Below are 17,308 nucleotides of genomic sequence, written 5' to 3'. Positions count from 1 at the left end.
TGTGTAAGATACAGTGTGACGATATTAAACAAAAATGCCTGAAGTATATCATCAATGAAGAAACGTTGGTTTTTATACCACTATTGCATAACGAGAAACAATAAATCACGTTCATCAGGTTCGTACTTGTTAATCTAATTATCTTTTAATTATAAATTTATTTTGTATAAGACGAAACTGGTGTGTATGCAGTAAAAAATTATGAACTAAAATTTGTACTGGTGTCACGAAAAACTAGGGCAGCTATTTATAACATACTGTTGTAATATTTTAGAAAATTTTAAGCAGCATCACTAAGGTTGTAAAGTCTTTGTGATTTTACGGTTAACCATATATGCTTTTGCTGTTATTTATTAAGTATTTGTAAAAAGTATATTGGCCGAAGTTTATTTAAGGCATAAATAAAATTAATTACATTTTTAATACCAGCTAAAATTTCATAATGCTGATGAAAGAAATAGTTTTTACGCTAACAATTCCTACTTACAGTAGTCTTATCATTATAATTATCGTTTTAGTCTTCGTTTCTTTTTATTTGATTTGCTACTTAGATCAGCCCAGAAGTAAAACTACGATTGTGGGATATTTACTTACAACTAATAATATTTAAACATCATTCGTACAGCAATTGGTGTTTCATCAGAAATGGAAATAATCATTATAGCACTAAAATAGTGCTTGTTCTCTCTCGTTAATTTGTCGTTCCAGTGGACTGTTGTTGAATTCACCAAGGACGACGATTATCGGGAAATATCCTGCATTCCCAACAATTGGGTCTTCAGCAAAAACGACGAAGTATTTTCGTTTTGGCCGAAGAGGAATATACGAAAACATATCAAAAATGCAACTCCCCCAGAAAAGCAATGGGACGATTGGCCGGCAAGGGTAATGCTTAAAAATAGCGGTATGCATATTTTTTCGCGTTGTTACGTACTGTTTTTAACATTTTAATTATAGTATCATATAAGGAAGCTATTTCCTTTGAGAAAAAAAAATGAAAAGGTAACTGAGTCAGAGGGAGAAGAAGTTTGTTGGGGAATATTTGTTGATTCCCAACTGCTTGTGCTTTTACAAGCAGTTCTGTTGAAGCACTGGAGAATTAAGTCACGGGGTACTTTCGAACAATGTTGTATTTCCTAACTCTCTTACAGTACTAACTTAAAACTAGAATGAAAATGAACAAGACACCCCCGATGCGTGCGCACGGGGTGGGGGAAATATTAGAAAATAGCGTCAAATCACAACATGCTCCCCGCGCTGAATTTAAAATTAGATAAAATTTAATTCAGTCTGTACAAGGCACTGCACACACTTTCGTAATTGGCCTTTTATACACTCCGCGCACAGTTTTTACACTTAACACTCTGCATTGACCGTCCTGCCCGGGATGTAATGCAGTAATCCTAGCGAGGGGCCATTGTAACGGTGGAGTGTTGTCCTCTTTGAGGATGACGAGATCTCCTGGTGCAGGTTGACGGGCCGGTAAACGATTCCACTTGCATCGCTGTTGTAAAGTGTGCAAGTACTCCCTAGACCATCTTTGCCAAAAGTGTTGCCGTAGTTGTTCCACCAGTTGGTAACGGGTGAGGCGATTACAGGGCACGTCCACGAGGTTGGGTTCCGGAGCGGCGATCAGGGGGGCACCAATCAAGAAGTGTCCGGGCGTCAAGGCGTTGAGATCATTCGGGTCATTGGAAAGAGGGGTTAAGGGACGTGAGTTCATGCAGCTTTCGATCATTGCCAACAAAGTGCTCATTTCATCAAAATTTAATAATGTTTTTCCTATAACCCTCTTAAGATGACCTTTGGCGGTTTTGACAGCAGCCTCCCAAATTCCACCCATATGCGGGGAATGTGGAGGTATAAAATGCCACTGTATATTTTGAATGCTAAGGATATCTATTACGCTCGATCTAAACTCACTACTTTCAAATAATGTCTTTAATTCATGCAGATGGCGATTAGACCCTACAAAGTTAGTGCCATTGTCAGAGTATAAATGACTCGGTTTACCCCGGCGTGCTATAAATCGCTTAAGTGTATTCAAGAAAGTGAGGGATGAGCACCCGCAAACCATTTCAATGTGAACCGCTTTGGTACTAAAGCAGACAAATATTACAATGTAGACTTTGACTGTTTTGGTGGTACGCCCATATCCATTTTTTATAAGAAAAGGACCTGCATAGTCCACTCCGGATATACTAAATGGCCGCGAAGGCGTAACTCGGGACTTCGGAAGATTTGACATTAAGTGTTGATAAACAATGGGTTTGACACGATAACATTTTAGGCAATTAAATATCACTCCGCGAACGGTTGCGCGAGCTGCAATGGGCCAATATTTTTGTCTTAAGGCAGATAGAGTCGCTTGACACCCCGAATGCGCGCTTTCATCGTGATATTTTTTTATTATTAACTTGGTGACTGGATGATTTTTGGGCAGTAATAATTGATGTTGTTGATCAGGTAACAGTTCCGAATTATTTAATCGACCGCCGACTCTTAAGAGTCCGAATTCATCTATGAAGGGGTTTAAATTTAGAATTTTGCTGTTTTTAGAAAGTTGTTTGTGATGCCGTAAATTGTGCAGGTCTTCCGCAAAAACTTCGGATTGCAAGCTCTTGATTACGACATCGTGGGCCCGTTGCAATTCTTCACAAGTTAAAGAACCCTTTATGGTGTTTTTCTTGTTTGTTACGCTATGCTTAAAACGCAAAATATAGGCAGTGACTCTGATAAGTTTCACCAATGAAGAAAATCTATGTAGTAAATGAAATGGATCCTCAGGCTTTTGATTAACGATAGATAAACAACAAACCGCCTTAATTTCGGGAATCACTAACTGCGGATGTTCTTTAGCCGTAAAATTGATGTGCTCTGTATTGGTTTGAAGAAATTCGGGTCCATGCCACCATAGGAGCGACTGATTTAACCGAGACGGAGTACAGCCCCGTGACAGAATATCGGCGGGGTTTTTGTTTGACGGTACGTAATGCCAATCAGCATCTGCCGAAAGTGACTGTATTTCGGCGATGCGGTGAGAGACAAAAACCTTTAAGGTCGCGGGGTTTAAACTTATCCACGACAAAACAATCGATGAATCCGTCCAGTAAAATTTTTCTCGAATCGCCACATTAAGAATCTTTGTCACCTTATCTAACATACGAGCTAATAACAAGGCCGCGCATAATTCTAAACGTGGAATTGTTAAACATTGTAACGGAGCTACCTTACTCTTAGCGCATAACAGATGGGCCCGATAAATACCCATTGAATCCCTCGTGCGCAAATATACACAGGCACCGTAGGCATTTTGGCTAGCGTCGCAAAACCCATGAAGCTGCACAGCCTCCAAAGTGTGAATAACTCTACGCGGTATTGAGATATTATCTAACGCACCGAAATTTTTAACAAAACTTTCCCAAATTGTATGTAAATCGGCAGGTAAGCTTTCGTCCCAATTAATCTTCAAAGCCCAAATTTTCTGTAGGATAATTTTAGCGGTTACGGTTATGGGTGATACTAATCCGAGTGGGTCGAAAATCTTGGCGATGGTACTCAAAATTGCTCTCTTTGTTACTTGCGGTTGGGACGATATTTTACCATTCGTAGAGAACGTAATTGTGTCGGTATCGTTATGCCAAAGGACCCCTAATGTCTTTGTGGGTTGCTGTTTATCCAAGGACACGGTACTTTGCATATTTACCTGAAGATTACTCACTAAGCTGGGGCAGTTGGAATTTATTTTGTGCAATTGAAAACATCCCGATTGTAAAATGAAATTTACTTCTGTTAACAATTGTGAGGCTTGTTCAATGGTATCAGCCCCTGTAATGAGATCATCGACATAAAAATCGTTATAAATTAAATCGGATGCTCTGGGATATTGAAATTTTGACTGATTGGCGAGTTCTATTAAACATCTTGTGGCAAGAAAAGAAGAGCTAGCAAACCCATAAGTAACGGTGTTTAATTGATAAACCTTGACCGGTTCGTTAGTATTGTGACGCCAAAATATTTGTTGGTACTTCTTATGGTCATCATGTAACAAGATTTGACGGTACATTTTTTGCACGTCGGCCGTAATTACTATTTTGTGAGTTCTAAAACGAATCAAGATGCTGAAAAGGTCCTGTTGTAAGTTGGGCCCTGTCAGTAAGTTGTCATTTATTGACTTACTGTTGCTGGTTTTTAAAGACGCGTTAAAAACTACTCGCAGTTTAGTCGTGGGAGAAGATTCATTATAAACTGGGTGATGGCTTAAAAAATACCCTGAATTGTCTGGTTTTGGAATTTCAGACATGTGTTCGAGCGACAAATAAGCATCCATAAATTCTGAGTATTGTTTCAGCAATTGAGGATTTTTGTGCATCCGCCTTTCTAAGTTGTAAAACAATTTTAACGCTCGGTCCTTTGAAGTACTTATATTCGGAGGGTCGTTTATTAGGGGTAATTTAACTATAAAGCGTCCGTCTGCATTTCTGGAAAGACCTTCCGGAAAGTATTCTTCGCACAGGTCATTGCCACTAACAGGTGTACCTTCCGCGAATTCTTCTATTTCCCAAAATTTTTTTAGTTCATTATCCAGGGATACATTGATTACGTTACAAGAGGCCGTTTTCTGATTGTACCTAGCCGCGACAGCGCCCCCCACTATCCAACCAAAATGTGTTTTTTGTAATATTGGCCCTTGTTTACCAAGTCGAATCTGACCTATGCACATGAGATCCCAAAAAATCTCGTTACCGATTAAGAGATCGACCGGTTGCGACACATTGTACATAGGGTCGGCCAACTTAACATTTGGAGGTAAATTGGCGAGTGGCGGAAATTCTGTAGACGGTACGTTGCCTGTTATTTCGGGAACAATTAAAAAATCTAATTTGGCCTCAAATGCGTTACAAATGGATGAAATTTTGACCTTTACAGCTTGTTTAATAGTGGACGAAGTGCAACCTATTCCTATCAATGGCAAATTAATATTGTGTAAATTTTGTAATCCTAAGATTTTAACGGCTCTTTCAGTGATGAAATTTGAGACGGACCCGTTATCTAACAATATGCGAAATTGCACTTGTTTACCGTTCTTACCTAAAACATTAATAACTGCGGTAGAAAGAGTGATGTTTTTGTTAAGAATTTGCGCACAATTGCTACTGGTAATCTTTGATGAGGATGTTGACGGTTCTGATTCACTTGAAGAGTTTTCAAAATGCAACAAGGAATTATGGCGCTTATGGCACTTTCTACAATTACTAGAGGCGCAGGTTTCTAATTTATGTCCACCTCTAAGGCAGTTTACACATAATTTGCGTCTTTTAATTTCGGAATATCTCTGCTCTACAGATAAGTCCAAAAAACCTTGACAATTATAAATATTGTGTGATTGTTTGCAATACGGGCATATGGGTTGATTAACGGTAGAATTGACTAGATGTGAGGAACTACGATTATTAGGTATTTTATTAAGCTTCTGGAAACTACTTGAACCTGACTTGAAACTGTGGTTAGCTTCAAATGCCTCCCACATCTGGCATCTCTGCGTTAAAAATTGGAACATTGATTCCATATTTGGAATTTCGCTGGAAAGAGTGCTTTCCCATGCGACGGTCGTATGTTGATCAAATTTTGCCGCTATCATATGTAAGAGCAAATCGTCCCACTGGTCGGTGGGACGTTTAATGTTTTCTAGGGCCTTTAGATTTGTGTGTAAAGTCTGTAACATTGACCTAAGTGACTTTGAATCTTTATTGTTAATCACGGGCAACGTAAAAAGGGCGCGTACATGATGTTGTACTATTATCCGTTTGTTTTCGTATCGCTTTACCAATAATGACCACGCCGATTCATAATTTTCTGTAGACGGGGACAAATGCGCTATAGTTTGTTGCGCCTCTCCCTTTAGGCTGCCCTTCAGGTAGTGGAATTTTTGTATTGGATTCAGTTGACTATCGTGAATTAATGTTTTGTATGAATCACGAAAGCTGATCCACTCGGTAAATAAACCCGTAAAGGTGGGTAGTTGAATGTCCGGTAATTTTACGTTAGCTGAAACTGCGCTGCCGTTACTAGAATCGGTACTGTTGTTAATTACATTTTTTGCCTCGCTAATTATTTGATAATAATCGTCTTCGAAATTATTAAGCTCATCTTCTGTCGCTTGCGTTTCATCAAAGACATGTATTTGCGTATGATAATCCTCAAATTCTTGCAATAATGAATATATACCTTGCAATCGCACACTAATTTCGTCGCGTTTATTTTTGTTTTCTTCTTGATTTACAAAATTAATGAACCGAGTAAGTTTTCGTCTAACATTGGCTCTCTTAGATTTGAGGGCCTTGATTTCGTCCGCATTAGTCATAATTAACGAATTTAACTTATTACTTTTTACTAATTTAGCGAAAGAAAGATGAAACAATAGGTGTATGTGACACTAAATTGGCAATGACAAAGAGCACGCAGGAACTTAATAGGAATGGGATTATAGGACTGACCTCGCCTTTGCTGATGATGTCCACGGAGCTCCTCGCTGCTTTCACGCCGTATCACGTCGAAGTTGATCGACGTCGGTGTGTTTTTGATCATTATAAACCGAATTGAATATCCGGCTCGAAGGACCAATTAATATGTTGGGGAATATTTGTTGATTCCCAACTGCTTGTGCTTTTACAAGCAGTTCTGTTGAAGCACTGGAGAATTAAGTCACGGGGTACTTTCGAACAATGTTGTATTTCCTAACTCTCTTACAGTACTAACTTAAAACTAGAATGAAAATGAACAAGACACCCCCGATGCGTGCGCACGGGGTGGGGGAAATATTAGAAAATAGCGTCAAATCACAACAAAGTTCGTTCCAAGAAACGCAAACGAAAGGCAATTTGTCTTAAGGATTTTATAACTGATGTACTAGAAGAAGAGGAAGATGATCAAATTCCACCTCCGCCAAAAATTATTAAAGGTAAAATAGTACATAAAGTTTAAGTATGTCGCTTTAATTTTTATATTGTGTGGAAAAAAACCGTTTGTGTTTCAGCACCACCTTCGCCAGCTACGACAGTGCCTTCACGATCCCTAAATGATATTTGTATGTTAAAAACGAAGTGTGTTGTGTAATTTTTTATGTTTCATGATTTTAGTATCTGCCAAATCCTATGGTGACATTGCCACTACTTCTGGTGATACTTGTACGATAGATGACTAATAGAGTACGGTGCCAATCAATAAATTTCGGACACTAATGTCATTTCATTGTCATGAGTCTAATTTAACTACATGCAAATTTTGACGTGACAGTAAATTTGAAGTCCGAAATTTATTCGCCGGCCTTGTACATCTAATCGTTCATTTATATATTTGTTGTTCTGTTTTAGTATCAGTAAGAAGCTTGGAACGTAATAATAATGATTCACCTGCGACCTGTACGTTGATTACAATATCAAAACGTCGTACTTTAAGTTTTTAATTTTGTAGTATCGTTAGGTTCAGAAGTTAATACTTCTCCACAAAACTCCTTAATCATTACTGAACCATGTAATGTTGATGGTAAGTTTAAATAAAATTGAAACTGAAAATTACACATAGCTATTATATTTGTAGATCAAATTGTAGACAAACTAAATGAAATTATAAGAAAAACCACTCGGGTAGAAATTATGGTGAAAAGATTATTACAAAAAATTAGTAATGATCCTACACATACCCCATTACATAATACTGACAGTATTAGTAATACATGTATACAACCTTTTACAAAGTACCGGCTGTTATGTGAATACGAAGAAAGATTAAAATCTGGCGAGGACGCCAGAAAAGAACTGGTAAATATGCAATATCTAATGTGTTCATACGTATATATTTAAAATTTAAATCAAATAATTAGGACAACATTTTCCGCTTATGTGGAGGCAACTCCACTAAAGAAAATATAAAAAGGGGTTTGCGCCGCATATTTGATGATAAATTGGCTCGTAAATGCTCTTGGCTGGGTAGAAAAAATAATTTTCAAGTGTCTAACTTGATCATTATGGATGTACTAAAAAGTAATAATATGTATGTGTTTATTATTTTTATTGATTTAAAGTACATTTTAGATGCAGTTCGAAAAAATTTTCCGTTATTAACCGACAAAATATTTGAATTAACTGTTTCTACATGGCTGAGACAAGCAAATCTTCGCTTCACGAGAAAACTTGAGAAATAGTTGTATGTATAACTTTAACTTCCTGTCAGTATTTTTTTATATTTTTTGTATTTTGTTTTATTTTAACTGTGCACTTTGTAAGTTACTTTTGTTTAAAATTACCATATCATATATGTAATAAATACATATTCCAAAAAATTGAGTAGTATTATTCAGTGTTTATTTTATTTATTAAAAGAATTTTTTATTTAGTTATTTATGTATGTTTGTGGATTTAATGAATTCTACTAAAAGATATTAAAAAATAATATTTTGTTGAGGTCGTGATAAAAGAAGCCCGTATTTCGAACCCCAAACCAAATTTCAGTAGGTAAGTATATATGATAATATAATCCACATACACATATGTATATATGTCTAGTATTAAATTATAGCATAGCTATTAAAAATATACAGGTATTAATTTGTTGGTGAAACATTCTTGATACCTAAAAAGATGTTTTATACAAGATGTTTCAAAGCTGTTTTAAAAACGTTTCACATGAAATGTTTCAAAGAGGTTTCACATGAAACGTTTCAAATGAAACAGAATAAGGGTAGGACATTTTTGGTTGCCGGGATGTTCCAGAAATGTGTCCAGGCTCTGTGAGAAACGTTTCATGTTTCTGAATGATTGTTTTTGACACATTTCAGACACATAAAAAGGTTTACTGGGAATTGTACTTGATGTTTACCGAATGTAAATTAGCGTGAATGGCGTGAGTGCATGTGCGTGAGCGTGAGTGAGTTACCTCCTGAAAAATATTTTCAGTGCGTGAGCATAACGTAATGCGCCGGGAGCGTGATGTAAAATCGACTCACGTGCCCATCTCTAATGCATCAACTTATTCCCCTTATTCATACAGATTCATGGAACGTTATAATGTGCCGGGTGTAATTGGGTTTGTGGATGGCACCCATATTGCAATAACAAAGCCAACATTAAATACTGAACACCAGTGCCTAAACAGTAAAGGTTTTCATTCAAAAAACGTTCAGATTGTATTAATTATCTCTTTTTGATGATTTTCTTGATTTAAAAGTAAAATTTCCTAGGTCTGTGGTCCAAATAATAAAATATTTGGAATAAATGCCGCACATGGGGGTGCAAGCCATGATGTGTTCATTTGGCGGCAAAGCAATATTGCTCAGATTTTGGAGCAGAGATTCACAGGGGGTGATAGAACGCGTTGGCTCTTGGGTAACTAAACAAAATTGCATTTGAAATGTTATGGCAATGAATTCTTCAGGTGATAGTGGTTACCATTACAACCATATCTTATTACACCAGTAAGGATTCCTGCAGATGATACCCCTGAATATCGTTTCAATATAGCACACTGAAGTGCAAGGTCATGTGTTGAACGGTGTATCGGTGTTTTAAAGGCCAGATTTCGGTGTTTAATTCAAGAACGGGTTTAAATATGCACCATTGAAAGCGGGCAGTAATATCAATGCGTGTGCAATCCTACACAATTTTATGGTTGCACGAAACCTTCCACTTATTTGCACATCAGATGCTTTACATTTATATTTATTAAGAGCGTCAGCACAAACATATGTTTGGATAAATGCTGACCAAACTCTACTGCAGCCTATTGATTACACCTTATTTGGCTACGAAAGAAAAAATGGAAAATTGTACCCACGAAGCGACCCTTACCGGAATTGTTGATCCACCCCTGTAAATGCTCATCAAACTGCCAAACTTGTTCTTGTAAAAAATTACAATTAAATTGTATTTCGCTTTGCAAATGTATTAATAATGATTGTCAAAATAAAAAAACTTGATTTTTATACTTAGCTCCTAAAGACGTTTGTTAAAATTTGATTTTTGGTATTATAGTTATTTATGTACCAAGGGCACAAAGAAGATGTTTATATTCGAGGGCAACGTTTAGTTGCCCGAGATTTATAAACATCAAGTTGTGCCCGTGGTGCATACAAACTTTTATTTTTCACGAGAAAATCTAAAAAAAACACTAATTTATATAATTAATTCGTAAAAAAAAATGTACGTGGCGTTGATTTTGTTGTCAAGGAGATTCTATGTTTATTGCAAACACGGCGTCTATTCACGGTGTCAACACGTATATTTTCGACCGCGGAAATGAATGAGGAAAATTGTGAAATTCCAGAAAACATTGTGAAGAAAGCGCAAAAAGCCAATGAAAATGTGTCACCTGGAACATCAGAATCCATATATGAAAAAGAATACAAAATTTTCCTTAATTGGAAGATTAAGAAGAATTGGTGAGTTATTCTGTTTATAAAATAATTATTTAATTGTGTTCTTCATTTTTAGTCAGAAAAATATTCACCCAGTTCCTTATGGTGAAAATACTCGATGGTCAAGACAACTTTAAGAGTAAACGACAACATAGACATTTCTAATTATCATCGTTTGACATATTTCTATAAAAAACCCAAAAGGTTATGTGGCAAAAAAATCCCGAGTTTTGACTGACGAACAAGTCATGCAATTTCTAAAAGATGCTTCCGACAACAGATATTTACTTCAGAAGGTAAACTAAGTTATTTTTTGATGATTGTAATTAATTTAAATACGAATGTTTTATGCAGTAAAGGTAGTTGGAGGATGAGTGAACACAATTCTAGATTTTTATATGTACAATACGTTATTCGGTGCTAGCAGAATGGAAGCAGAGGCAGAAATAATTCCAATAGAAAAGTTTAAGTTTACCTGAATAGTTTGGTATGAATAGCAAATTTGTAAATTGTAATCTGTATCTTCGTTATTAAATAAATTGTCAAAAAATAAATAAGTAGTTAAAAATAAACAATATTTTTTTTTTTAATTTTTGTTTAATTCGGTTTAGCAAAATAGGGCATAATGAGAGGGCATAATAACTCTTTATGCCCGCTCATTGTGCCCCGGATATAAGATGCCGCTTTACGTTTATCAAATCATGGATATAAAACAAACATTATATACGAATGAAAAATAAAATAATTTTTTTATCAACAATTGTTTTTAATTTTTAGACATGTATCTGAACATTAATAGAGTTTTTGTTGTTGAATCGCCACACAGAGTTTATTTTCCATATCTGAGTACTCGACTGAATTCCTTCATAGGAATTAAATATTTTGGGTCTTCAATTAGAGCTCCACATTGAGCATAATTCAAAAAGTGACGTGATGTAGCTGTGGTAAAAATTCCCGCGCACGAATTCGCCACCCTTCACGACACAAACTTCAACAATTCCTCCAAGAGTAACTAGTTTCGGCAAAATTTTAAGATGACGCAATCAACTTTTTGGAGGGGATAAGTAAATATATTTTGATTAAAAATTTATCATGCTTATAATATATAACTGTGAACCATCTGCAAGATTTTAAAGCATTCGGTTTTGCAGATTCAAAATGAGATTTCAAAATGTTGTTTTATAATTTTTGATTTTTTTTCCAAAAATCTGGAGGTTTAGGGTAAAAGCTATATACGGAGTCGTAAACTACATGTGTGGGACTATGCTATTTCATACAATTTAAAACCCATTTACTATGTGCAATTTTGAAGTGACGTCATCACATTATTGGTGGGGATGAGTAGGCAAATTTTGGTCGAGAAAGTCTATAATTATATATAGCTTTCGATGGATCAATTAACGATTGGCATTTCGGGTATGGTTTCATTAAATTTTCATGTAAAGCATAAGCTTCATCTCCAACAATTACATGTGATACCTTATCGTTAGTTGCAAGTGGTGCTGTTGAAGGAGGAAGTGGAAATTTATTGTTCTGAATGTTTTGGCCAAAAGTGATTTTCAAATATATTCCCGCATCTCCTTCTCTGCCGTATGAACTAGTGTCTACTGCTACAAATGTATATTCTGCATCTACAATAGCTAGCAAAACTATTGAATAGAATTCCTTATAATTAAAAAACAACGATCCACTGTTTTTGGGTGCCTTAATCTTTAATGTGCTTTCCATTTATGACTCCAACGCAGTTGGAAAAATTCCAAAACGACATATAAGCGTTTGCGCTTTTTCAAAGTTGTTCTACTGTTGGAGCTGGTAACATTACTTTAAATAATCTTTCTACGATGCTGTCAGCCACTTGCTTTATAATGAAACTGTTCCATGAATTACAGATTCGAAATTGGAACGCCAATGATCTAAATGACTCTCCAGTGGCCAAATACAACAATGACTATTGAGTTCATAAGTCAGATTTATTATTGAATATAATATAGCTTTCATGGGATGAGTTGTAAGACGCGGATGCTCGAGAAGTTCGGGGAACTCCAGCTGATGGAAAACGTCACTCGACCTTCAAAAGACGCCTGGTGGGGACAGAGGCAGTAGCCAACTAACCGCGCAAGACGAATGAGATAGCTCTGTTTTTGTATGCGATTGTTGCCGTTTTAAACAATAAATGTTCTTTTATATCCACATTTCTTACAAAATCAGAAGTGGGATTACCTGAGGGCTCACCTGGGCGGCCAAAAGCGAAACATTGCACATTGGCACATATTGTGCAATCGTGAGTGTTGTGGCATAGTACGCAAAAACTAACAATGGGTCGTCGGAATGCAAGGCGGCGTGCGCCCAAGAAACAGCGACGGGACGCGAGTTCGAGTTCGTCCAGTTCGTCGGAGGAAAATGCCAAGGTGCGTTTGAAACGGCTGGAGAAGCGGCTGAAGAGAATGGAGCGAACTCGGAGGGCGAATGAGAGTAGACCCGCACCGAGCCAGGCCGACGCCAACGTCATCCCCGTGTTCGATCCACAAAACAGCGCGCCTTCCATCAACACTTGGGTTAACCGGATGGACATGCTGGCTGAGGCCAACGGGTGGAGCGACGCCACAGTGGTTAACACGTTGACTGCCGTAATAGTCACACAAATTTCGATCCTGCTGGCCGAAAGTTTTCTATGTTAAAATACGCCAGCAATATACCCCTTGACTTGAAATAAAAGTATATTTTCATAAAAAAAAACAATTTTTCTTTTGTTTTGAGGTGAGAAGCATTATATGATTCACGCGGCCCATATAGTTCATATTTGCACTAATGGCCATGTGAATCATAAGCCGATGCACATGAAAACTTGTTTATTCTTGCAGAAATGCAACGCTCTGCAGTAATCTTGTTCATTCTTGTGCGTCCAACGGTAGTGTTGGTTTATTCGGTTTGCGTCCCCTGCATAGTTTTTACTATATCTCAATTGTTGGTGTTGTACAAAATGAATTACGAAAAAGAACAAGAGGAACTGAATCGCCTTTGGCAGGAATGTCTCTCAGACGAAGACGATAATGAACCGTTTGAAGATTCAGGTGATGAATTTGTCCCAGAAAGCTCTGATGATTCTTCTAATGATGAACCAATTTCCAAAAAATTAAAGTTTGTAAAGGAGCCAATTCCTTCTACATCCAGGGATACACCCGACAGTGTTTTGGACACAATAAACGATGTGATTGAAAGATGTATGGAAGAAGGTAGTGACGAAGATAATGCAAATGAACACTGTGACAATACTAACGAACTAACGTGGGAGGATGTGAGCGGACGAAATTTGAAATTGTTTCCTTTCACAGAAATAAATGTTGGAGTCAAAGAAGAAATACATGCTGAATATTACGCCAAAGGTCTCTACGAGTTTTTCAAGCTGTTTCTAACTGACGAACTGATAAGCATGATGGTGATAGAGACCAACAGGTATGCGACTCAGTGCAAAGCCTCTGCAACATTGCCCAAAGCCCGCATTCGTGAATGGCATGATACAAATTGTGAGGAAATGGAAAGTTTTATTGGAACTCTCGTTTGGATGGGTTTGTGTCCATTTTCTTCAATCGAGGCGTATTGGTCCAAATGTGTCGTTTACACCAACAAAATAAAAGACATCATGTCTCGAAATCGTTTCCAGCTGCTTCTCAAGTCGTGGCATTTCCACAACAACGAAATACTGACGGAAGATAGATTGCAGAAAATCACTCCTCTGACAAATCTGCTGATCAAAAATTTTCAAAACGTTGTTATTCCGAAAGAGCATGTATGTATAGACGAAACTTTAGTGCCATTTCGGGGGCGTTTGAGTTTTCGCCAATATATAAGCAACAAAAGACATAAATTTGGCATCAAGCTTTATAAACTGTGTCTTGAAAAAGGATACACATATAATTTGCAAGTATATTGTGGAAAGGATAAAGTACCCAATCAGTCTTCTTCAGAAAAAGTCGTTCTTTCTTTGTCTGACAATCTGTTAGATAAGGGGCGTACAATTTACACCGATAATTATTACACCAGCATTTCCTTAGCGCATCAGTTGTTGAAGAGAAACACACATTTAGTTGGAACGCTGAGAACCAATAAGAAATTTAATCCCAAACATATAACGGAAAAGAAATTACAAAACGGTGACACAATTGCCGCCGAAAGTAACACAGGTATAGTGATTCAAAAATGGAAAGACAAGCGAGATGTTTGTACTTTGAGCACAAAACATACCGCTGAAATGAAAACAGTCAGCCACTTCGGTAAAGACAGTCAAAAACCAATAGTTGTAACTGTTTACAACAAGCACAAATCTTACATAGACTTGTCAGATCAAATGAAGTCTTACACCACTTCGCTACGAAGGGGTGTAAAATGGTATCGCAAACTTGCTGTTGAACTGATTGTGGGTGCTGCGGTGGTAAATGCTCACATTCTACATCAAGAGGTAGCTAATGAAAAAATGTCGATTACGAAATTCAAAGAAGAACTTGCTCTGAAACTAACTAAAATAGACATTCGTCATGACACAACGCACCATCAACAAGCCGAGCATGTGTTAGAAGATGTAGGAACCAAGAGTCGCCGTAGGTGTGTTGTGTGTTATGAAAAACTTTCAAAAACTGACAGAAAACTTGCCCAGTCAAAAACTCCTCAATCGAGATATCGCTGTATAACATGTAGTAAAAATTACTGTTTAAATTGTTTCTTTGAAGTTCATAAATGTACAAAATAACTGTTTATATTTTGTTGATTTATATGTTTACATATTTTGAGATACACATATTTTCCTATCGTTCACAAAAAATGTTATGTTTCAATACAAATAATATTTTATTTTACATTATGTTTTTGTTTATATTTTATTGAATGCTGTGTTTGAATAAATATATATTATATTCCATCGATAGCTTCATTGTCTTTTCGAAAATTGTCAACAAGAAATTTGAGGCTCTGAGAATCAACCTATGATTCACACAGGCGCAGGCCAATTATGGTTTCTATTAGTTACAGCCGTACATTTTAGGCTCCATAAGTATTACATTGATGTGAGAAGCGTTAGTTGCTTTAGCCGGCCACTACAACGTGTAGTGTCTGAAAATCATTTCTTGATACTCGCGGCTGTTATGGCCAAATCTCTATGCATCACATTACTCTTCTCACGGCAGCCAACGTGTTAAGTTGATTTCCGATCGACTCAAGGGTATGGCCAGATGCTGGTACGATAGCCAGGACACATTGAGTGTAAATTGGGGTGTGATGAAAACGGCGTTAATTAAACAATTTTACAAGCCGGTGCCGTATTCGAAAATGTTGCGAGAGGCCGCGCTGTATGAGGCTCAGCCAGGCCAAGACTTAAGTGAATATTGCTTTAACAAGATAACGTTGTTGAGAAACTTAAATCCGAACACTCCGGAAGAATACTTGGTGAACGGTGTGATCGGAGGAATCGGCGACGAAAATATTTCGCGGGCAGCTCGGTCAACTAAATGCAGCGATAGCAATGAACTGTATGCGTACCTAAGTACCGTCGGTCGCATGCCGTCAAGTGTAGTCGTGCAACGCGCCGCCAGCGGGCACACACCGTGGACGTCACAGGACGCGGCGGCGGGAACCTCGACAGTCACAGATCGCCGAAATCGTGCAGCGGGCGGCTCTGAGTCATTAGCTAGGCATAGACGAACACATTTTTTGACACTTTTGCATGCGGCGAGCAAAAGTGACGGATAAATCCGTGCATTTATTTGCAGACTTGCCGCGCCACATCACGAGCCACGCAAACTCGGCGACAAGTCGCAACTTGCACGCCACCATAAACGTCCGCACTTGCTTGACGTTCAAATTTATTAATAATATTAGTGACTATCACGATTAATAAAGTGCGGCAAAATAATGAGTAATAAAGAATTTTTGACCGAATTTATTGAGGTTTATCGGCAACATACTGATTTATGGAAAGTCAAAAGTTCAGAGTATGTGAATAAAAACTTGAAGAAGTTGGGAATATGTGCTTTATTAGAAGTATGTAAAAATATAGAGTGACTGGTGGTGAGGATATGGTTAAGAAAAAAATTCAGTCGTTGAGGAGTACCTTCAGGAAGGAACTTAACCCTCCAGCAGTCGCGCGTGTATCAGACAGATACATGCCTATTTATTTCGATAATATATTAAAAACGGTAAATTTTAGGAATGCGCGGCATGAACTAATCCTTAAGAGATTTGTTTCAAAGCGGTACCGGAAATTGCAAGAAGGTCCGTTCATTGTTACGGCTATAAAGCAGGTAAAATCCAGATAGCGCACGGGTATGTATCCCCTAGATACAACGCGATCACTCTTGCAATTATTTGAAGCGAGTTGTTTGAGCAGTGAACACGTTATTGTAGTGCCCTAGAGTTTGTTTAAAATTTTACCTTTTGTTAACAATGAGTAAAAAGTACTTTGATCTATCAAAAAGTGAAGACATTGACGAAATACACCAACTGCTCTTCTCTGAAGAAGACGATAGAAATGATAATTTAGAAGAATCTGGAGATTCTGAAACAGAAGACAATTTGGAAACAAGATCTTTCGATTCAGAAACCGACCATGAAAATGATTCTGTGTCAGAAGAGGAAGAACCACCGCAAATCCAAGGGTATTTTCTTGGTATGTGAATGAGTTTGTTGTTCTCAACTGAGTTATGAGTATGTTTCACGATGCAGCTTTACTGTTTGTATTTTGTTATTTTACATATGAATACTATCTAGAAAATATATTTTGTTAATTTTTCTGTAATAATAATTGCAGGCAAAGATGGAACCAAGTGGAACAAAACGAAACCAACAGTAAGTTGCATGCGACCGCATAATATTTTGACGAAGTTGCCAGGTGTTGTTGGTGAAACGGCG

At 37.3% G+C, this 17,308-nt stretch overlaps 2 protein-coding genes across 2 annotated transcripts; one reads left to right on the top strand and one right to left on the bottom strand.

Annotated features, from left to right (window-relative positions):
• Positions 1-1,285: 1,285 nt before the first annotated feature.
• On the bottom strand, positions 1,286-6,364 carry LOC135129931 (uncharacterized). The gene has a single exon (XM_064057200.1). It carries the CDS (start codon positions 6,362-6,364, stop codon positions 1,286-1,288), a length of 5,079 nt encoding a protein of 1,692 aa, XP_063913270.1.
• An 83-nt stretch (positions 6,365-6,447) lies between these two features.
• LOC135129930 (uncharacterized) lies at positions 6,448-8,336 on the top strand. The gene is made up of 10 exons (XM_064057199.1): positions 6,448-6,572; positions 6,691-6,751; positions 6,826-6,961; positions 7,037-7,087; positions 7,140-7,187; positions 7,374-7,421; positions 7,474-7,545; positions 7,600-7,820; positions 7,883-8,042; positions 8,094-8,336. The coding sequence occupies exons 1-10, from the start codon at positions 6,448-6,450 to the stop codon at positions 8,201-8,203; spliced, it is 1,032 nt and encodes a 343-aa protein (XP_063913269.1). The 3' UTR covers positions 8,204-8,336.
• The last annotated feature ends 8,972 nt before the right edge of the window (positions 8,337-17,308 follow it).

Source organism: Zophobas morio, unplaced genomic scaffold (genome assembly GCF_036711695.1).
Source record: "Zophobas morio isolate AGI-343-1 ecotype UQ-CSIRO unplaced genomic scaffold, CSIRO_AGI_Zmor_V1 ptg000017l, whole genome shotgun sequence".
Lineage (NCBI taxonomy): Eukaryota > Metazoa > Arthropoda > Insecta > Coleoptera > Tenebrionidae > Zophobas > Zophobas morio.
This window is presented reverse-complemented; position numbering and strand designations above follow the sequence as displayed.

Excerpts from the sequence above, each read along its gene's own strand:
- LOC135129931 (XM_064057200.1), bottom strand. The coding sequence starts at position 6,364 with ATGACTAATGCGGACGAAATCAAGGCCCTCAAATCTAAGAGAGCCAAT.
- LOC135129930 (XM_064057199.1), top strand. The coding sequence starts at position 6,448 with ATGACAAAGAGCACGCAGGAACTTAATAGGAATGGGATTATAGGACTG. Across the intron at positions 6,752-6,825 it reads TATTTCCTAACTCTCTTACA|AAAATAGCGTCAAATCACAA; the intron begins GTACTAACTTAA and ends GGGAAATATTAG. Across the intron at positions 7,088-7,139 it reads ACGATCCCTAAATGATATTT|TATCTGCCAAATCCTATGGT; the intron begins GTATGTTAAAAA and ends TCATGATTTTAG.